Source organism: Equus przewalskii, chromosome 6 (assembly GCF_037783145.1).
Source record: "Equus przewalskii isolate Varuska chromosome 6, EquPr2, whole genome shotgun sequence".
NCBI classification, from domain to species: Eukaryota; Metazoa; Chordata; class Mammalia; order Perissodactyla; family Equidae; genus Equus; species Equus przewalskii.
This window is the reverse complement of record NC_091836.1, coordinates 98,105,506-98,127,476: the sequence shown is the minus strand read 5'-3', so window position 1 is coordinate 98,127,476 and position 21,971 is coordinate 98,105,506. Positions and strand designations below refer to the sequence as shown.

Below are 21,971 nucleotides of genomic sequence, written 5' to 3'. Positions count from 1 at the left end.
GTGCTCTCTAATGCTTGCTGATTGTTTCAGATGATGATGAAGAGCGGGAGCAGCTGTCAGAGATCGTGGGCCCTGCTTATCATGACGAGGGAACGTATCCTGAAGCCTATTCAGGGCCAAACTGCTGAGAAAGAGTCCCAGGTGGGAGCAGGACTGGCCAGTGAGGGTAGAGAGCTGTGTGGTGGGTCAGGGTGCGGCCCTGTGGATAAACTGTCAGGGACACCTGCCTCCTCCAGCGATGGCTGGGGGACAAGTCACTGAGCCATTTACAACTCAGCTGTCTCATCTGTAACAGAGACAGTAACAATACGAGAGTCTACCTCAGAGGGCTGTTGTGAGGACTCAGTGAGGTGGTGTGTGCGAAGCCCTCTGCACGTGCTTGACAGAAGGGACATCCTTAGTAAACATGAACTGTTCTTCTTCCTCTTTGAAAAAATCAGTGTTGGTTTTCTCCATTTCCCTTTTAGCCTTGATAGCCAAATCGGAAACAATCGAGATGGGATCTGCATGCCAGCAGCTTGGCATTCTCAGTTTGTTTTCTGAATTATGCTGAAATTGGGACTTTTGGGACTGAAATTTACCTTCGCATTGCTTATTAAACAATGGTCCACCAAACCAGTCCTGAGTCTGGATAAGAATTGTCAGGGAATCCAGATACTCTTCACAGGGAGAAGCTGCTTTGGCACAGCTTTCAGTACCTTACGTATGTGTGTGCGTACGGCAGTGGATCTGGTAACTGCGGCTCATTCCTATGTAATCCTTGAAGTGGCTCCCTGAGGATGTCTATTAAGTTTTGACTTCTTCCCTTTCAAGGCTGCACTCCTGTCAGAGGGGCGTTTGCACTGCTCTCCCCGCCACAAACTTTTTCAGGAAACAGGCAGGTACCGACTATTTTAGGCTTGGTGGGCCGTAGGTCTCTGTTGCGACTGCTCAGCTCTGCTGCTGTTGGGGAAAGCAGCCAAGGACAACAGGTATATGGACACATGGCTGTGTTCCATTAGAACTTTATTGTAGTTCCCTGCTTATCCCACTCTCTCTGTGCTATTGTATTTATGTAGCTTGAGTCACTCTTCTGGCTTCTTCATCATAGATTGCTAATACATTGTTACTGAATTTTTTCTCTTATAATAGTACGTCACCCCATCCTGAACTCCTCAAGCTAGGAAATGTGGTCTCTTAGCTTTAATTTCCCCCCAAAGCAGAGCTGAGATGAGATCTTGTGTGCAGGTAGTTTGTCTTAGAAATTGATCCCAAAGAGTAAGAGTGGGGACCGAGGAGCAGTGAATTAGAAAGAAAGCCAACCCAGCATTGCTGAGCTGATCAGCAGTGTGGACAACAGCAGCTGAATTCCAGTGTGGGTCCCTGAGGAGCCATGTGGAAAGGGCCTCGGAAGTCTCTGCCCGCAGGACAGAAATGGAGCACTTATCCATTGGCGCCATCCCTCATTGTTTAAGTCTTGCCCCATGAGGTATTAGCTCCCTCTCTCTTGCAAGTGTGTGTCCATGTCAGAATCACTGAGATGATTCCTGCAACCTCCCACGAGGCTGGGGCAGAGACACCCTGGCAGAAAGCGAGACTCTCCATGCTGCCGAGGCTGGGTGCTGTCGGGTCCCAGCTGAGACGGTGGCTTGCTGCAGCCAGGCCAGAGCAGAGATGGGCTCAGAGGGTGTGAAGCAGCCTGGCAGAGGTGTCCAGTACATGTGCCGTACATTTTCTGTTGCCTGGCACGGTCGGGTGCATGTGCTGAGGAGCCGTGGTTGGCAGGGGGGCCCATGGTGCCAGATTGCCCAGGGTTTCATCCCGGTTCTGCTCCATGGTGGATGTGTGATCTTAAATTCTGGTTCTGCTCGTACTGGAGGTGTGGTCTTAAGTTCTAGTTCTCCTCATACTGGATGTGTGATCTTAAATCCTGGTTCTGCTCCATGCTGGAGGTGTGATCTTAAATCCCTGTTCTGCTTGTACTGGAGGTGTGATCTTAAATCCTGGTTCTGCTCGTACTGGAGGTGTGATCTTAAATCCTGATTCTGCTCTTACTGGAGGTGTGATCTTAAATCCCGGTTCTGCTTGTACTGCAAACAGCGAGAGTTCTACTTCTTCATTGCCTGTTTGGATTCCTTTTATTTCTTTTTCCTGCCAAATTGCTCTGGCCAACACCTCCAGTACTATGTTGAATAGGAGTGGTGAAAGTGGGCACCCTTGTCTTGTTCCTGTCCTCAGAGGGATGGCTTTCAGTTTTTGTCCGTTGAGTATGATGTTAGCTGTGGGTCTGTCATATGTGGCCTTTATTATGTTGAGGTACTTTCCTTCTATACCCATTTTATTGAGGGTTTTTATCATAAATGGGTGTTGGATCTTGTCAAATGCTTTCTCTGCATCTATTGAGATGATCATGTGGTTTTTGTTTCTCATTTTGTTAATGTAGTGTATCACGTTGATTGACTTGTGGATGTTGAACCATCCCTGTGTCCCTGGTATAAATCCCACTTGATCATGGTGTATAATCTTTTTGGTGTATTGCTGTATTTGGTTTGCCAGAATTTTGTTGAGGATTTTTGCATCTATGTTCATCAGTGATATCGGCCTTTAGTTCTCTTTCTTTGTGTTGTCCTTGTCAGGTTTGGGGATCAGAGTGATGTTGGCTTCATAGAATGTGTTAGGTATTGCCCCATCTTCCTCTATTTTCTGGAATAGTTTGAGAAGGATAGGTATTAAATCTTCTTTGAATGTTTGGTAGAATTCTCCAGAGAAGCCGTCTGGTCCTGGACTCTTATTTTTGGGGAGGTTTTTGATTACTGTTTCTATTTCTTTACTTGTGATTGGCCTATTCAGATTCTCCATTTCTTCCTGGTTCAGTTTGGGGAGGTTGTAAGAGTCCAGGAATTTGTCCATTTCTTCTTGGTTGTTCAATTTGTTGGCATATAGTTTTTCATAGTATTCTCTTATGATCCCTTGTATTTCTTTGGTATCTGTTGTGATTTCTCCTCTCTCATTCCTAATTTTATTTATTTGAGATTTCTCTCTTCTTTTCTTGGTGAGTCTGGCCAAGAGTTTGTCGATTTTGTTAATTTTTTCGAACAACCAACTCTTTGTTTCATTGATCCTTTCTACTCTCTTTTTAGTTTCAATATCATTTATTTCTGCTCTTATTTTTATTATTTCCCTCCTTCTACTGAGTCTGGGCTTTGTTTGTTCTTCTTTTTCTAATTCTGTTAGGTGTCGTTTGAGGTTGCTTATGTGAGCTTTTTCTTCTTTTGTGAGGTGAGCCTGTATTGCGATGAATTTCCCTCTTAGGACTGCTTTTGCTGCATCCCAAATGATTTGGTATGATGTGTTCTCATTTTCATTTGTCTCCAGATAATATTTGATTTCTTCTTTAATTTCTTCAATAATCCATTGTTTGTTCAGTAGCGTGTTGTTTAGTCTCCACATTTTTGCACCTTTCTCTGCTTTATTCTTGTAGTTGATTTCTAGTTTCATAGCATTGTGATCAGAAAAGATGCTTGATATTGTCTCAACTCTCTTGTATTTATTGATGCTTGCTTTGTTTCCCAAAATATGGTCTATTCTTGAGAATATTCCATGCGCACTTGAGAAGAATGTGTAGCCTGCTGTTTTTGGATGAAGTGTTCTATATATATCTATTAAGTCCATCTGGTCTAATTTTTCATTTAATTCTATAATTTACTTGTTGATTTTCTGTCTGGATGATCTATCCATTGGTGTTAATGGGGTGTTGAGGTCCCCTGCTATTACAGTATTGTTGTTGATGTCTTCTTTTAGTTCTGTTAAGAGTTGCTTTACAAATTTTGGTGCTCCTGTGTTGGGTGTGTGTGTATTTACAAGTGTTATGTCTTCTTGGTGGAGAGTCCCTTTTATCATTATATACTGTCCCTCTTTGTCTTTCTTTACCTGTTTTGCTTTGAAGTCTACTTTGTCTGATATTAGTATAGTGACACCTGCTTTCTTTTGTTCATTATTAGCTTGGAGTATTGTCTTCCATCCCTTCACTCTGAGTCTGTGTTTGTATTTGGGGCTGAGGTGTGTTTCCTGGAGGCAGCATATTGTTGGGTCTTGTTCTTTGATCCATCCTGCCACTCTGTGTCTTTTGATTGGAGAGTTCAATTCATTTACATTTAGAGTGATTATTGAAATGTGGGGGCCTACCGCTGCCATTTTATGTCTTGTTTTCCGGTTCTCTTCAATTTCCTTTGTTTCTTGTCCCATGGTTTAGTCTGTTCTGATGGAGAGCTGCTACTCTCTGTTGTTGTCCTTCTACTTATCTCCTTTGTTCTTGGTTTTGCAGTCCCTTTCCTTTTTTTGATTTTTCAGGAATGAGGGTTTTCCTGAGCATTTCTTGAAGAGGAGGTTTGGTGGCAATGAACTCCCTTAATTTTTGTTTATCTGGGAAAGTTTTTATTTCTCCATTGTATTTGAAGGATATTTTTGCTGGGTAGAGAATTCTCGGCTGTAGGTTTTTGTCCTTCAGATTTTTGAATATATCATTCCACTCTCTTCTAGCCTGTAAAGTTTCTGCTGAGAAATCTGCTGAAAGCCTGATGGGGGTTCCTTTGTAGGTTAATTTCTTCTGCCTGGCTGCCCTTAGTATTCTCTCCTTGTCATTGACTTTTGCTAGCTTCACTACTATATGTCTTGGGGTTGGTCTACTTGCATTGATAAAGTTTGGAGATCTATTAGCTTCTGTCACCTGAAGTTCCATCTCTCTCCCCAGGTTTGGGAAGTTCTCAGCCATTATTTCTTTGAATAGGCTTTCTGCCCCCTTCTCCCTCTCTTCTCCCTCTGCTATACCTATAATCCTTAGGTTGCATCTCCTAATTGCGTCAGATAATTCTCGGGGAGTTTCTTCATTTCTTTTTAGTCTTAGCTCTCTCTCCTCCTCTGCCTGCAGCATTTCTATATTCCTATCTTCCAAATTGCTAATTCTTTCCTCCATATTATTGGCCCTACTGTTCAGTGCGTCTAGATTTTTCTTAATATCCTCTATTGTGTTCTTCATTTCCAGTATTTCTGTTTGGTTCTTCTTTATAGTATCAAACTCTTTTGTGACATAGCTCCTGAACTCGTTGAGTTGTCTATCTGAATTCTCTTTTAACTCATTGAGTTTTTTAATGATGGCTGTTTTGAAGTCATCATCATTTAGGTTATATATTTCATTGTCTTTGGGATTGTTTTCTGTGTGTTTGTTATTTTCCTTCTGTACTAGAGATTTAATATATTTTTTCGTATTGCTTGATGGTGTAGATTTGTGCCTCCGCATAGAGATAGAGTTTAGTTACTGCTTCCACTTGTTTCTACTGGTGTGGTGGGGGGACAGCTGTTTATACTGCTCCAACCAGGAACTCTATCAGCTGTTGCTAACTGGGCCTGGGCCCCTCCTCGCAGTCACAGTGATCCTGTGGGTTCCCTCTTTAGCTGTGGAGGCCATCACAGGGGGGCTTCAGACTGCTGGTGCCTACTGTTGCAGACCACCTAGACGTGCTCCCTCCTTAGGGTCTGCAGCGGCGTTATGGGCTTTCCCAGCAGCCAGGGGCAGGATCACTTATATTTGCAGCTCTGTCACTGTCGGTGCCCACAAAATCTCTCTTGTCCACTATGGGTCACAGCAGAGCTACGGGCATTTTCTACAGTCTGTGGGTAGCTCGCCTAGCTATGCCACTTTTGTCCCAGGGTCTTCCAGCCTTGTGGTTGCCGGGTGGGTGCTCTCTACTAATGCTGTGCTGAGGCTATCGCTGAGGCTTCTGTGAGACTGTAGAGTTTCCCCCTGGGCCACAGAGCCAGGTCGCTGGAACTCCACCCAGCCCCAGTCCTCTCCCCTAGGATCTCGGGGAGCCCATTGCCCTATCTGGGGGATAGCCAGATACCTTGAGTTCAGTGGCAGCTGGTTGGCTGCAGCCCTGCCTGGGATTCTCCTCTTTGGGACCCTCCTGGCATTGTGGATGCTGGGCGGGGCCTCTCCACTAATGGCAGGTAAAGACCTTGCCTGCTGCCCAGATGGAGCTCCAGAGTTTCTCCCCCAGGCCGTGTGGCCAGCTGCTGGAGCTCCGCCCAGCCCTGGTCCTCTCCCAGGAGATCTCCGGTAGCCCTGAGCCCCTCCCAGGCAAAAGCCTGGTCAGTGGAGCCGGCCGCGGCAGCTGGCGGGCTGCCGCACCGTTTGGGATTCTCTCCGGGAGCCCCCAGGCATTGTGGAGGCTGGGAAGGGCCTCTCTGATAATGGCAGGCAAAGACTCTGCCTGCTGCTGGGACTGAACTCTAGAGCTTCTCCCCCAGGCCACGTAGCCAGCCGCTGGAGCTCCACCCAGCCCCAGTCCTCTCCCAGGAGATCTCCGGTAGTCCTGAGCCCCTCCCAGGCGAAAGCCCGGTCAGTGGAGCCGGCGGCGGCAGCTGGCGGGCCGGCGCGCCGTTTGAGATTCTCTCCGGGAGCCCCCAGGCATTGTGGATGCTGGGCGGGACCTCTCCGCTAATGGCAGGTAGGGGTTTTCCCCACCGCCTCCGGTGTGTAACTCTGGAGCTTCCCTCTGGGCTGAGGTGTAATTGTGGGGGGCTTAGGTAGGGCTCTGTTCACCTGTTTCCACCGTCGCTCCTCTGGTGTGCACTCCTTCCTGCCCTTGGCGTGCGGTGATGTTCTGGGGGCGTCCGCTGGAAGAAAGCCGCCCGCAGGCTCTAGGCTGTTCGGGGGGGTCGGGGTCGGAGAGTTTTCACCTATCTCCACCTCCTCCCGGAGGGAAGTCCGTCTGCCTTCCGATGTATAGCAGTGTGGGTCTCTCCGACGTCCTGAGATGCTATATAGATATCCTTTGTCAAGCGATGAATGTCCAATTAGTTGTATATTCGAATGGGGAGAGACAAAGAAGTCGGCTCACGCCGCCATCTTGGATCTTCTCCCTGGTTCTGCTTGTACTGGAGCTGTGATCTTAAATCCTGGTTCTGCTCGTACTGGAGGTGTGATCTTAAATCCTTATTCTCTTTGTACTTGATGTGTGATCGTAAATCCTGGTTCTGCTTGTACTGGAGGTGTGATCTTAAATCCTGGTTCTGCTCGTACTGGAGGTGTGATCTTAAATCCTTGTTCTCTTTGTACTTGATGTGTGATCTTAAATCCTGGTTCTGCTTGTACTGGAGGTGTGATCTTAAATCCTGGTTCTGCTTGTACTGGAGGTGTGATCTTAAATCCTGGTTCTGCTCATACTGGAGATGTGATCTTAAATCCTGGTTCTGCTCCATGCTTGAGGTGTGATCTTAAATCCTCGTTCTGCTCATACTGGAGGTGTGTTGTCAGACAAACTACTTACCTATTCTATCTTCATTCCCACATCTCTAAAGTGGTGACAGGAACACTACTTACCCCAAAGGCTGTCGTGTGTTACAGGTGCTTAGAAAGGGCCGTGTCATGTTCTTGGGCAGATGTTAGCAACCAACAGGCACCTAGTAAGTACTTTTAAAGGATTTCTAACATGGCGTTTTGTAAGTCAATGCTTCCATCTTTGCTTATTTTCAAAAATAAAATATACTCTTCCCACACTGAACTTGAAATACCTTACCAAATAAGATGCATTTAAATAAATTTTTTTGCTAGAAATAGGAAAATAGAAAATAAGATGAAAAAGACACAAAATGCCAACCTAATGCTGCTACCACTGGTGTGCACATGTTCCCAGCACCACAGACACAAGGGCAACAGGTGAGCCAAATCATTCCCATTATCCCATAAAAGAAAGCATATTATTTCTTCCAGAGGAAACAGATTTTTTTCTCTCAAATAAATTCTCAAAGGAATTTGAAGGAATTTACTATGGGGCTGGAACAACCAAACCAGGAGAATGGCAATAGCCTGGAAAGAGGGGCTTTCTTAGGGGCCTGCCCAGCACTTGGCACGTGTGGGTGCTCTGTGGGCGAGGGAGTGAGGGGAAGTGTTTCAGCAGCGGCTCTGGTGACAGCCTTCTGCCTCTGAGGACAGGTGCAGAGAGAGGCTCTGGGGGGAGGAAAGCAGGTGTGCCACTGGGGTGTGTTTGGGGACTGGGGAGCAAGGAGGGGCTTTGGCTGCCCTGCCTGCTCAGAATGCCCCCTCCCAGCCTCTATTGCTACTTCTTCCCAGCGATCTCTTCCCTTGTTCCCCATCTTGGGCTTAATGAGCAGACCCTTCTGCAGCTTCCCCAAGGGGCCAGTGAGAGCAGGCAGGTCTTCCTGTGGCCTTGGCCAGCGTGAGGCTTTCCCTGCTGGGTGGCCTTGAGCTGCCCAGTCAGGGTGCATCCCACAGGACTCAGTCTTCATTTGTCCTGCCCAGTAGCGTCTTGGGACCCAGACAAGGCCACACTCCCACTTTGGGAGGTTTGCCTCTCAGGGCATCCCTCAGCATTTGGATTCTCTGTCAGTCTGAAGGCCTCAGTTAAAATATTATGATCTGTCTCCTTGATCCCAAGGAAAATCTCATTATCAATAAAGTAATCTCATTTGCCAGCGTGTTCTGTAACCCACAGGCTCGGAAACGTGCGGATACAGAGTGCCTGGGAAGTCAGGCTGTCAGATTAATACATTGTGTGAAAATTGGGGCCGGAGGTCACCAGTCTCCTGATACACAAATCTCCTTCTGAGAATCTCATTTCATTCAGACTATCAGTTAGATTAGAAATACCCTAATTATCCCACTGAAATTAAATTACTTTATGTTAGGGTGATATAATGAACAACCATAAAGATGATGTATATACAACCAATCATCTTATTAGTCACAGCAAGACCAGACCATCCACTAAACGGACCTTGTGATAATTGTCAGCTATCCCTGCCACTGAAAGGGCGCACGGAAGAGGAAAGAGAGAGGTTGGCATTCTCCGGCTGTTCTGTGCTTTCCTGGACAGGTGTGGGTTCCTGCTGGGTTCCTTGCTGAGCTGCTGAGAGTTTCTCCCCAAGGCTGCCGCCTCTGGTGGTTAAGAGAGAGCGAGCTCTGAAGGATCCTCTGCCTTCTTGACCTTATTCACAATGCCACACACCCCACCCCCCCAGCAGCATTGTGAGGCCTCATGACTTAAAGGATAGGCCAAGGCACCCATTGCCCTTCACTTCCTGCCCCAGAAACCTTCACAGCACCTGTCAAGTGGTTTGGCTCTGTTGCTGGGGCATACTTGTCCTCTGGTTGTGTTTGTTGATGTAAATAATGCTAGCTGCTATAAAGAATTACCCCAAAATCGCAGTGACTTACCACATTAAGAGGTTACTTCTAGTTTAAATCACTATCTAGTGCAGGTCAGAGTGTGTGTGTGTGTGTGCTCTGCCCATGCGTCATTCAAGAACTCACTGGTGCCTCTGACCCCCTCTAGGTCAGATTTCTCAATAGTAGGACTATTGACATTTTGGGCTGGATAATTCTTTGTTATAGTGGTGTCCTGTGCATTGTAGGATTCCTGAGCTCTACCCACTAGATGCCATAGGACATCCTCCTAGTGTGACAATCTTGTCTCCAGACATTGACAAATGTCCTGGGGGAGTGGACAAAATTGTCCCCAGCTGAGAACCACTGCTCTAAGTCAGTGGAGCCTTCACTGTTCATTAAGGAAATAGGGAAATAGAGCAAAGAGGATTCTGTAGAGGCTTTTATAGGCCAGGCTTGGAAATGGCACACGTTACTTCCACCCGCACTCCGCTGGGCAGAAATCACATGGTCCCCCCAACCGAAAGGATCACTGCAGTTGTAGTCCAGAGGTGTCACCAGGGGGAAAGGAAATGGGGTTGTTGAACACGTAGCATTTCCTGCCACAGTGACCTTGTTCAAAGGTGAGGGGAGGATACACGGAACCTGAGGTTTGGTACCTCTCCTGTCTGGCTCCTGATGCCTTGAGGGTGACTGCTGCCGCTATGGGAACCACCTGACCTGCCTTCTGTCTCCCCACCTCTCTTTGCCTCCTGATCAAAGCTCATGTGTCTTGCCTTCCATTTGTATAGAGCCCTGATTTCCAACTAACTAAGTAACCTAATCCATGCTGATGTGGTCAAAGGATGCTGATGGGCTCATGTGCAACCCCTTCTGGGGTCATAATTATGAATTTTTAACAGAAACAAAGGGATGGTGGGCATATGAGCCACTCTGGCAGATGGGGCAGTGGGGAAGGGGCAGAGGTCTGGGTACAACTTGGTTACTGCAAAATTGTCGTAAACAGAAAAATATTGATAACAGTTTAAAGATTAACACTATTTCCTTAGGTAGATCTTTTTATTAAATGATAAGCAAATATGAAATAACTTGATAAAATGAGCATGTTATGGCCTGCATGTCTGTGTTCCCCCAAAATTCGTACGGTGAAAGCCTGACCTGCAATGGGATGGTGTTAGGAGGTGGGGCCTTTGGGAGGTGGATTTAGACGAGGTCATGAGGGTGGAGCCCCCAAGCCCTGCTGATGAGGTTAGTGTCCCTATAAGAGAAAGAGACTAGAGCTTCTCTCTCAGCCACCTGAAGGCACAGGAGAGGACGACTGTATAAACCAGGAGGTGGGTCCTCACCAGAAATGAATTTCTGTTGTTTAAGCCTCCCTGTCTACAGTATTCAGGGATAGCAGTGCAAACCAACTGAGACAGAGCACAATGTCCTTCTACTCTTAGATAAATGAATCGCCACGTGAGGAGAGCCCTAGTTCCTGGAATGTATGCAGACAGTTTGGTCCTTGGCACCATCGCTCTTCCTCAGCTTCAGTACACAAGCATATGGATAGTGACTGGAGGTTAAATATTTTTTATCTTTGCTGTTTTTAAGAGCATGCACTGGAACTTCTTTCTTAGGTGGAGGCTGTGCAGGTGTAGTTGGAAAGTGATCCCCAGGTGGTGCTGATGACCCGGTTACTGGAGTCAGTACTTTGTTACTGTCAGTGCTGCTGTCTGTGTGGATGGGTAGTTTCCTAGGGAGGTGAAGGGATGTGCTGCTTGGTTTACAACATAACACCAGATGAAACATCACACCTGACAGGTTGTGCTACCAGGTAATGCTGTGGTGGAAGGAGTTTAGGGGTAGGGGACCAGTCCCTGAATTCCTGGCTTGGCTGTGCCATTGAGCGCATGATTGTTGGTGAGAAAGGTCACTGCCAGGCAGGCAAGGCCTGAACACCTACTTTCCTTGATGGGTTTTGGCAGATAGCTCATGGTCCCCTACCTCTAATATGGCATCATGCGGGAGCCAGAGGCACATTTTCAGATAGCATTTCCACCCTCTGCCCCCTTACAACTTTTCCAGGCATCCCATTTGCATTTCAAATAAAGGCAAACCTCCTTTGTGTGTCATGCAAAGCTCTTCAGGGTCTGGCCCTTTTTCAGGCACCCCTGATGTCCCACTCCTCTGCTCACCATGCTTAATGTCTATCATTCTACAGTATAATGTATACCCAACTAATGTGTAATGTATACCCTACTAATGTGTGATGTATACCCTACTAATGTGTAATGTGTACACTACTAGTGTGTGATGTGTACCATACTAATGTGTAATGTGTACCCTATAAGTGTGTAATGTGTACCTACTAATGTGTAATGTGTACCCTACAAGTGTGTAATGTGTACCTACTAATGTGTAATGTGTGCTCTACTAATGTGTAATGTGTATCCTACTAATGTGTAATATATACCCTGCTAATGTATAAAGTATACTCTACTAATGTGTAATATACATGCTACTAATGTGTAATGTGTGCCCTACATGTGTAATATGTACCTACTAATGTGCAATATGTGCCCTACAAGTGTGTAATGTGACCTACTGTATAATGTGTACCCTACTGTGTAATGTGTACTCTACTAATGTGTAATGTGCTCTACTAATGTGTAATGTGTGCCCTAATAATGTGTACTGTGTGCCCTACTAATGTGTAACATGTGCCATACTAACGTGTAATGTGTGCCCTAATAATGTGTAATGTGTACTCTACTAATGTGTAATGTGTGCCCTACTAATGTGTAATGTGTGCCCTACTAATGTGTTGTGTGTATCCTACTAATGTAATGTGTATCCTACTAATGTGTAATGTGTGCCCTACTAATGTGTAATGTGTGCCCTACTAATGTGTAACGTGTGCCCTACTAATGTGTAACATGTGCCTTGCTAATGTGTAATGTGTGCCCTACTAATGTGTAGTGTGTATTCTTCTCCAGTCCTTACCATGCCCCTGCCAAGGAAGGCTCTGCCCATCCCGTGATCTCTGCCTCGCTCAAGGATTTCATCTTCTCTCTCCTCATGTAGGATTGTTCCTTGATTTTAGTTCTCAGCTCAAGGGTCACTTTCTCAGTGATGTCTTCTGGATGCCCTGACCAGGCACAATTCCCCTCCCCTGGGCTCGCTCAGTCCTGCTCACAGTATTGCACTCTCAGAGTTGCCATTTTACATTCATTGGGATAATTATTTCAGTGTGTCCTGTCTCTGTCACTTGACTATAAGCGCCATGAGAGCCGTGACTGGTAGCTTTGCTCACTCTTGTATCCCAGGGCCTGGCATATGCCTGGCACATGGTAGGTGCTAATATGGTTTTTTTGCAAGAATGAATTAGAGATTTGGGCTGACTGGAAATATTAGTCAGGCTTGACAGTGAAATGCAACCTCTTTGATTCACTGTAAAGCTGCCGAGAATTTGGAAATATGATTCCTATGGGCTTGAGGAGTGCCTCCAAGAAAGCTAAGGTGGTCAGTGAAAACAGCGTGGCGTTCAAGAGATCTTTGTCAGATTGACTTCATCATTTCTTCTGGAAATCTTACTAGAGCCCAGAAACCCAAAGCCTTCCGAAGCCTTTTATTGGAAGCCTGTGTGCCTGGGCAGTCCATACCCAGCCAGCAGCTCTGTGGAGCCTGACTGGCAGAAACCTGGTTTGCAGGTAGACAGGCCGGCTTGGGGAGGAGCCTCCCACCCACGCAGCAGTGACTGCAGTGCTCAGCTGGCGTCTTCCCTCCCCGGTTAGGGCATGGAGCGAGCGGTCCCTCAGTGTCTAGATGCTGAAGTCGGAGGAGGTTCCGTGGCCCCACAACATCCTCTGCCTCTTAGGATTCATGGCATGTGGCCACCTCTCAGCTCTGAACGGAATGGGTTATGAAGTCATTTCCAAAGCAGTGTCTATGAAATTCCATTACACGGTGCTTTTCAATTTAAGGGGAAAGACCTTTGTGGAAACTAATTTGCAGTTGCTTTAATCACGGAGCTCAGAGATGGCGCGCTCGCTCCACTGCTGCGGCTCAGAGGCTCACGCTGGCTTTGCAGGCTGGGCCCTCCCACTCCCCTCAGCTCCTGGATGCCTTCTGTGGTTGTTGTACATCCACAATTTTTGCAATTTTTGAGACAAAAAGGAAGTAATTATATTCAGTCTTCCTGGTGAATGTAAATGTTTTGGAATCAGAGCCCATTTGAAAACATTCAGAGTTAAATCAAAGCAAATGGGATGTGCTTTAGGAAGGGGACCACCCTGGTTGTTTCTTCTCCCCTGCCAGCCCCTCCTGCCTCCCAGGGATGTCTCTTGGGTTCCTTTGTTCCCTAATTCACTGGTTCTTGACCTGGAGAAGGGCAGCCAGGAATTGCAGAAAGTAAAAAGACTTGATTTAGAGTGAGAAAACCTGGGTCTGGTCTTAGCTCTCCTGTTTACCAAATTTAGTCCCTTGGGAAGTTTATTAAACCTTTCTGGGTGTCTCATTTATCAAATGAAGATAATAACACTTACCTTGAAAATCACTCAGGGCTTGGGAAGACTGGCTGAGATGAAACGTGGGACAGCATGTGAGTTCTGCCCAAGGGTGGGGGCAGTTCGGGAGCTGGTGATATTGGTTTATTCTAGCTTATTCATTGAAAAGCAGTTGCCTCGATCAAAAGACCTCCTTGCTGACCCCAAACTCCCCAAGGGAAATTTCACAGCAATTGAAATCCCTTTGGGTTGAAGCTTTGTGGCTCCTGGACTCTCCTGTGAAGATAGAAAGATTCCGGAAAGAGTCAGAGATGAACTGACCCATTTTCAGACATCAGCATTTAGCACAGCTTTATCAGATAACCATTGGCTTCTTTGGTGGGAAGAATGAAGAGACTGGGATGTGGGGACAGGTGGATGTTAGGTGGGACGTTTTGTGGGGGTGTTTGCGAGGTTCTGACACTGTGCTCAACACAGACCTGGGAGAGACAAGGCACAGGGTGAAGGACAGCAAATCAGGTCCTGGATTAAGCGTTTCATTCTTTAGTGAACATCAGTCATTCTTTCAGCTGTCAGCAACTGAGCACACTGTCTGTGACTGCAAGAAACTCCCCCAAAATGCATGCTGCAGAAGCTGAAAGGCCTGATGCTGGTTTTCCCAGCCTCCTTTGCAGCTGGTGTGCTGGCACCGTTCAGGCTTTGTGAATGCACCTGCCCAGGCTGTGAGTTGGCAGCTGCTGCCGTGCTAAGACAGGAGTGTGCAGGATCCGATCTGGCAAAGGCGGTGGACCTGTGTCCCACTACATGCTTGAGATGGCAGCCAAGACAGTGACCCTTGTGTCAACATGCAGAGTGTGTCTGGGGTTAGCGGCTGTGGCAGAGGTTTCTTCAGGGACTGGCTCTGTGATGTGATTTTTGGTGTTATTCCTGCCAACATAACCACTAAACCTGTTCTCCAGCCCTTCTGGAGATCTGTGGCCTCTCCAAAATCCTTTTAATAAATCCTTTTTGTCCTAAATTAGCCAGAGTTCATTTCTGTGGTTTGCAATGAAAATCCTGATTAATACACACATGTACTATACTTTAGTCCTCTCAACAGACCTATGAGGTAGTGTATCTATTGCTCACATTTTATGATAATGGAACTCAGTACAGGGGTGGGGATCAGCTGAGGCCGAAGAACAGAGTGGATATTTCCAAGTAGGGCCTTGAAGTCTGAGCTCTTTCCTTGGGATGAAATAAGCATGAGGGTGCTGAGAAGGCCTGACAGCATTCCCTGCTGAGGGGACTTGGGTGTGACCTAACTAAGCTGGGGCAGGAGGAGGGAGCACTGGGTGAGCCAGGCCCTGTGCCAGCTCTGCTGGTGCATACAAAATTCTTTGTAAACTACAGTGTACGGTGCAAGAGCACTGGCTACGATGTGGGACAGTGATGGTGACGGTGTCTGGCAAGGAGCAGTAAAGGCCCCTATTATTCCACGGCACGTTCCACAGCTGCTATGGAACAGCTGGTTTCTTTTGAGTCCGTCTAGCCATAGTTTGCAAGAGAACTCGATTTAGTCCATCCTGCTGCAGTGTAAATCTCTGCCTTTGTTTTCAGCCCTAGCAGCAAGAGGTAAGAGGCCCCACCCCGGCTGGTTTGCAGAGGTGCCCTGCAAGGAACCTGCTTTGATTCAAGGCACAGGATGGGTTCGCGTTATTCCAGGAGACTGGGTAGACTGCCTCTTGGCTTGGCTCACAGAAACAGTCTTCTTGTTTTTGAAGATTTTGGAAGTGGTTGTAGTTAATGTTACGGGGGCTTCTTCCTCCCTTCCTCACCCAACCCCCCCAAAACTCTGGATTTAAACACACGCTTGGTAAATGTTATGACTGTGTGATAAAATACAACAAAGCAGAGTTATAAGAAGGTAAACAGGTGACTGCCAGACGCAACAGAGTTTGGTAGGGTAGGAACGACTACTTTTATTTGTTCTTGTGCTTCTGAAGTCAAAGCTTTTTGCATGAACTTCTTCTATAAGCTGATTCAGGGAAGGCATTCATCTTGGAGCATGTGTCATGTTAAGGTAACTGACACTTGCAGAAAACATACATGCTTTTCCCTCACTTTCCATTAGAAATTGAATTTCATTTCAACATTAGCCCACAGGGTTTATTTTTGAAGAAAGGTCCACTGGACGGCTTGGTGTAGAAGCCTAGTTGGGGCCATGGTGTGCCAGGCCCTCAGCTGAGCTTTCGCTGACAGGAGGTTGGCAGCCTGCTGGCTGGTCAGGTAGTGTGGGTTCTTGGTCATGCTCCTCCCTGTGCCTGCGACCGTGTGCCTGAGTTGCTTGGAGACATAAAGTCAAGGTAAGAGGTGTGAGATCAGAAGAGTTTAAGGAGCCCCCTTGGGAAGAAGAGTTCCTGAGCCAAAGGAAAATGAGAGAGGAACAGACAGGAATGTTCTGTGGTGACCCCCTGCCCCTGTGGCTGTGTCCTCAGTCCTGCTGTTACTGGCAAAGGAAGCACAATGAATGGGAATGAAAGGTTTTGCTGCATTTCTGTCATGAATTATAAGTTCTATAATTGTGAGGAAGGATCCAGTGAGGATGAGACACCTGGGAAATGGGGAGACCCATGTTCTTGCTCTGTGGCGTATTGGTCACAGTGCACGTTATGGAGCAGACCACCTGGGTTGGAATCGTGGCGTGCAGGGCAAAGAACTTAGCCTTCCGGGACCCAGAACCTTATCAGAAAACGGGGTGATGATGATACTGACCTTGGTGGATTCTGTGCAAAGCACTTAGAAGAAGGCCTGGTGCTCACACAGTCAGTGCTAAACAAGCCCTTAGCTGCTGTGACAAGCATCGTCACTGTTGTGCTGTGCACATGGTGCCAGCCACCTGCTGGTGCAATTTGAATGGCCCCAAATCTCTCCCCTTCCCAGTCACACATCACTCCTCTCCTCCTCTCACTGCTTTTAGAGGTTCTCTAATGAAATTCCCGTTCCTCTATGAAAGGGCCCCCTTTTCCAGCTGTTCGCAGCTGACTCCTCAAGGCGATGGCTCAGTCTTTGATGGGAGTAGGATACAACAGAAGTTCCTTGCTTTGGGAAGGGACACAGCTGCTCAGAGAATGAGGGTGTCACCACTTGACCTGGGCCAGTGTGCCCTGTAGATCAGAATCTGGGGTCCTCTCCTTCCTCCAGGGGTCTCCATTAAGCTGGGAGCAGGAATTCATCACTCCAGCATTCCTGGAGACCCCTAAGTTTATCTTTCCAGTTGCTTCTCTTTGCATTTGAGCGGTGTGTTCCATTTGTCAAAGAGCTTTCACTGTGTGATGTTACTTGAGCCTCACAAAGACCCCGTGAGGTGAGAAGGCAGGTATCATCATTCCCTTTGAGGTAACTGAGGCCAAGAGAGGGTAAGTAGTGTCCAGGGTCACACGGGTAATTAACTGCAGAACCTAAACCAGAATTCAAGTCTCTTTTCACTCTGCTATTTGGATTTTCAAAGGATGGGAGCCCCTGGACTGTACTGAAGTGGCCCTCCAATGTGGTTGCATGTTCCTGTGGGCTCTGCCCATGTTTATTCTGAACAAACTCAGTCTTTGAATGGGCAAAATGCCCTTGCTAAAGAATTTGCTGCCTACTTACATGCTAACCTTCACTTTGTAGGGAAAGAAGTGATCAAATATTTTCATAATCAACATGCTTCAAGCTCTTTGAGTCTAGAAAATACTGTCACATGAGGTTCAGAGCACTGATTCTGGTTTCAGGGGGTCTGGGTTCCAATCCAGATCTGTCAATTAGCTGGGTCACTTGGGAAATTTATTGAGCATCTCCAGGTTTCCATTTCTTTATCTCTGGAATGGGATAGGAGTAGTCACACCTCATAGGCTTATTCTGAGAAGTAAATGAGATCGAGTTTATAAGAGAGATGGGAGAAAAATCAGGAGGGAGGATGGTGTCAAGGAGGGAATGAGAACAGGGTGGATGCTGCTGTGAGGTCAAGAGGGGTGAAGACTGGACTTTTCGATGTGAGATCATTGGAGACCTTAACCAGGACACTCTTAGGGCAGTGTTGGGGTGTAACTCCTATGGGGAGGGGGTGAAAGTAAATGCCAAGCGAAGAGATAGAGACAGAAAAGATGACAGTTCTTTTAAGAAATGTCACCGTAAGGGGATTAAGAGAGAGTTTGAGAGTAAGGGGTGGTGTGGGATCAAGGGAGGTCCTAGTACTTTTTAAATTATTAAGATAGGAAAGACACAAGCATGTATAAATACTGCTGTGGACCCAGTTGAGAGGGAGAGGTTGAATTATAACAGAGAAGGGGTGACTGATAATGGGAGTTCCCTGAGGAGTGGGAGGGGATGACACCCAAAGCCCCGATGGAAATCCTGGCCAGGACAGGAGGAGGGATGTTCCCAAGGAATCACAGGGAAGGGAGAGCAGGCTGGTGCAGATGTCAGCAGAGCACTGAAACTGAGAGACGTCCTGTATGCTGGCTTCTCTTTTCTCTGTGAAACAGAAGATTAAGTCGTGTGCTGAGAGTGTGGGGTTAGGTGGACAGGCAGGTTAGAGATTGGAGGAGAATGAAGTTTAAATATCATGGTTAGACACCAAGAGTATGAGTCAGGTATTGGCTAGGCTGCTGTAACAGGAAGCTCCCAAATCCCATGGCGTAAAGAAGACAGAGATTTATTTCCCCTCACACAGCAGTCCAGGTGGGGGGGGTCTGGGGCTGAGATGGGAGCTCAGCAGTGTTGGGGACGCAGGCTCCTTCCTTCCTGTAGCTCTGCCATTCTTGGGGTATTGCCCTCATCCATGTGGTTGCAGCTGGCACACCATCACATCCATGCTTCCCCTGCAGGAAAGGGAAAGAGAGAGAAGGAGGGCAAGTTCACTCACATCCTATTGGCCAGAATCTAGTCACCTGACCACACTGAGCTACTAGGGAGTCTTGGAACTGTGGTTTTTAGTGGAGTAACCATGTGTCCAGAAGGAGAGAATCGATCCTGGGGGACAGTGCCAGTCTCTGCCACACCAGGATGAAGAAAAGCTGTTAGATACTCCATGACCTGTGCTCACTGGACAAGGGTCCTCCTCCTGCTCCTCCCTCTCTTCCTTTTCCTCTCTCTCCTCCCTCCCTCTTCTCCTCCTCCCTCTTGTCCTCCTCCTTCCTCTCCACTTCTGCTTCCTCCTTCTCCTCTGCCTCCTGCTTCTTATCCTTCCTGGAAATGGTGGGTTCTCTCTTGCATATTTGGTTTGTTTGAATTCTCTCGACTGATTTGTTCTTACTCTGCCCAGGCCATCGTATTTGGGCCTGGCTTAGGCTCCTAACATTTTCGTTGCTCTTTCTCCCACCGTATGTGGACAAATAAAGCCCAAACTCCCTCTGTTTGAAAGGAATACAAAACTCTTCTCCAGTTCATTAGTGAAGATAGAAACCACACACACACCATGGATGAACGTTACAGGTTGGTGGGCAAAAGGCTGGAGATGTGTCTTTGTGGGAATGGTCATGAGCCTTGACCTGGGAGCAGCCCATCAGCACACTCCGTCCTCCGTCTTCCAGGTTAGAGGGTGCACACTGTTTCTGAACTGCCTGTGTCTTTTTTCAGCTATGGAGTTTATCCATTGGTCTCTGAGTGATGCTCCCTCCTTAAATACTGCTCTGTCTGTGCACCACAGGGGCCAAATCTTTAGTTCTAGAGCCATCATCAGTTTCTGTGCTAGAGGCTTTGAGTATCTTTGCTAGTAGATCGGGGGAATGAGGAGAGATTCCAAAGTTAAGGAATGGTAAACCTGAAAACCCCCAATTCTCTTTCTACCTCCAAAAGACATGCCAAGAGACTAAGAGTAAAGTATTTGTCTTCTCTGGGTCTCCCACAAGTTACAGGAGTTTGTTAGAGACTAAAATAAAAAGCAAAGCATCTGGCTGTAGTGTTGGCCTGCCTCTAACCTGCAGAGGTACCTCGGGCAACCTGCTTGATGATTCTGGCCTCATCTTCCTGACCTGTGAAATGAAAGTGTTGAGCGGTGGCCTCCTGGGTACATTCCAACAACAGGAGTTAGTAAGCTTGAGAATATTAGTTTGGAGATGTTTTGCTTTTCCTGGGTGCGTGGTGTGATGTTGGTAAAATAAAGGCAGATGGAAGATTGGGAAGAGGTAAAAAGTCAAATTTTTCTGATAATTCCTTCTTAATTAGTTTGGGTCAAAAAACACATCACCGATTATAAAACGGTACGGGGAAGCATGCATTTGACAACATTCATAGAATGTCTGTGGAGTGCTAGGTGCCATTCGCGCTGAGACAGTGAGCACCCCTGAGAACTGGGGGCCTCATGGAGCACCTATGTTAGTGTTGAAGACAGATGATAACATATAAACACACAATACAAGAGAGCACAGAGATCAGGGTGATCAGTGGAGGGAGTGATAGGATGTCTTCTCTGCAAGGTGGCATTTGGGCAAGACGCTGAATGAGGTGAGCTGTGTGAACTCCTGAGGAAGACCATTCTAGGCAGTGGGTACAAGAGCAAGGGCTCTGAAGATGCGTAGGAAAGTCCATGTGGTAAGAGAGGTGTGAGTGAGGGCACTTGGAGTCAAAAACGTGAGCAGGAGAGCAGTGCCGGGTCATGCAGGGCTTTGTTGGCCCAGGGAAGGAGTCGATTTTATTCTGAATGTGATGGAGCCAAGGAAGGGATGCAGAAGAAGGCAGTGGGTGGACATCATGAAGGGAGGAGGGGAGGGCACCAGGAAACCCACGTCTCACTATGTCTACAGAGCTGAGGAAGAGGGTGAAGTGGGGAGGGCCAAGAGGGCCCTCTACCTCTGCCCTCTGGGCACCGGGAGCTGTGGGTGCTCCTGCACAACCCGAGTGAGTGGGCCTGTCCGTGGAGGGGAGGGAGTTTGACTTCACACTGTGTCCTGAAGGCTGTCTTCTTCTCAGGCAGTTAACTGTCCAGGGTGCTTTATGTTTTATGTTAGGTCATCTGTATACACACACATGCAATCACTTGCACACACACATGTACACGCACGCACACTGACTGGACACAGGCTTTGGAGTCAGGTAGACTTGGGTTTGAACCCCAGCGACTGCACTTACTGGCTGGGTGTCTTCTGGGAGGTGAATTAGCCTTTAGGAGCCTCCATTCACTACTCTATAAAATGATAGTAGGAGTAGAATACTCGTGATAGAGTTGTTGTGAAGACTGGAGTAGAGAGAGTGTGAACCGCAGTTCCTGGTGTGCAGTACCTGCTCAATAAATTGCAGCGACCACTCTTATTAAGCTTAGTAAGGAGTAGATAGATAGCAGCAGCAGCAGTAGCATCATTTACCTTTTTCCAAGAAATTTCCTTTATCTACTAAAACAAAATGCCTGCACAACTCAAAAGCTACACTTGCGTTTCAAAAACTGTCTCTATTTGGAGCCAGCGTCTTCCTCTCCAGGCCTGACCCGGCAGCCTGGAGTCTGGAGAGGAAGTTATGGGTGATGCTTTTCCATGGGAAGCCACCTGTCCACCCTTTGTGTTCTCCTCAGAGAAATCTGTTGTCCCGGGAAGTCTTTTCTTCGGCTGGCAATTTGGCTGCTGAAATGAAGCTGGGCTCTTTGTGTCTGAGCGCACACTGGTTCCAGGGCTCAGCGTGGGGTGGAACAGCTTGTCTTCAGCAGGTGACAGTGGAGTGTCCTGCTGGCGGCCTCTCCTCCTCCTCGCAGAGCCACATGAATCTGTGCCGTCTGTTCGTGAGCGCTTCCACGTGTGCGTGCGTGCGTGTGTGGTATTCTTAGACTCTCCCGAGGATCTGATCTGAATCTTGTCTCCCAGTTTGAGAGACCGTGTTGCCGTACATAACAAATATAGACAGAATCACCTCCTATCTGGAACACCTTCCAAGAGGTTAGGACCTTCCACTTCTCGCCGAGAAGGGTGTGAGTAGGTACGGTGAGGAGTTCCAGAGACTCAGTTGTCACCTCTGCAGGGCATGGGGAGCCCTGGCCTGGAAGGCTCTCTAGAGTGGAGAGTAAGTGCCCATGTTTCCGAATCAGACATTATCAGACGTATGCTGGGGCCCTAACCCTTGGTAGCTGTGTAACTTTGGACAACTTATCTCTCTGTGCCCCAGTTTCCTACTCTGTAAAATTAACTAGCTCAGCCATTAACTAGCTCAGCAGCCTCGCCTAGTCATCTCACCTTGAGGTTCGGATGGGTGGGTAACTCACAAGTCTCTCCCAGCGCTGAGGTTCTGTGATTCTACCAGTGACTCCTAAACTAGAAGCCTTGGTTCCTGCGGCCATTGCCTGACCCTTCTGAATCACCTCTCTCTCCCCCTTG

At 47.4% G+C, this 21,971-nt stretch overlaps 1 protein-coding gene across 1 annotated transcript in view; it reads left to right on the top strand.

Annotated features, from left to right (window-relative positions):
• Window positions 1–21,971, top strand: part of LOC103555274 (skin secretory protein xP2-like) — a 45,664-nt gene that overhangs the window by 305 nt on the left and 23,388 nt on the right. The window contains exons 2-3 of the mRNA XM_070626650.1: window positions 31–94; window positions 6,286–6,485. Of these exons, the coding sequence (XP_070482751.1) occupies window positions 31–94; window positions 6,286–6,485 (264 nt within the window). The remainder of the gene's footprint in view (window positions 1–30; window positions 95–6,285; window positions 6,486–21,971) is intronic.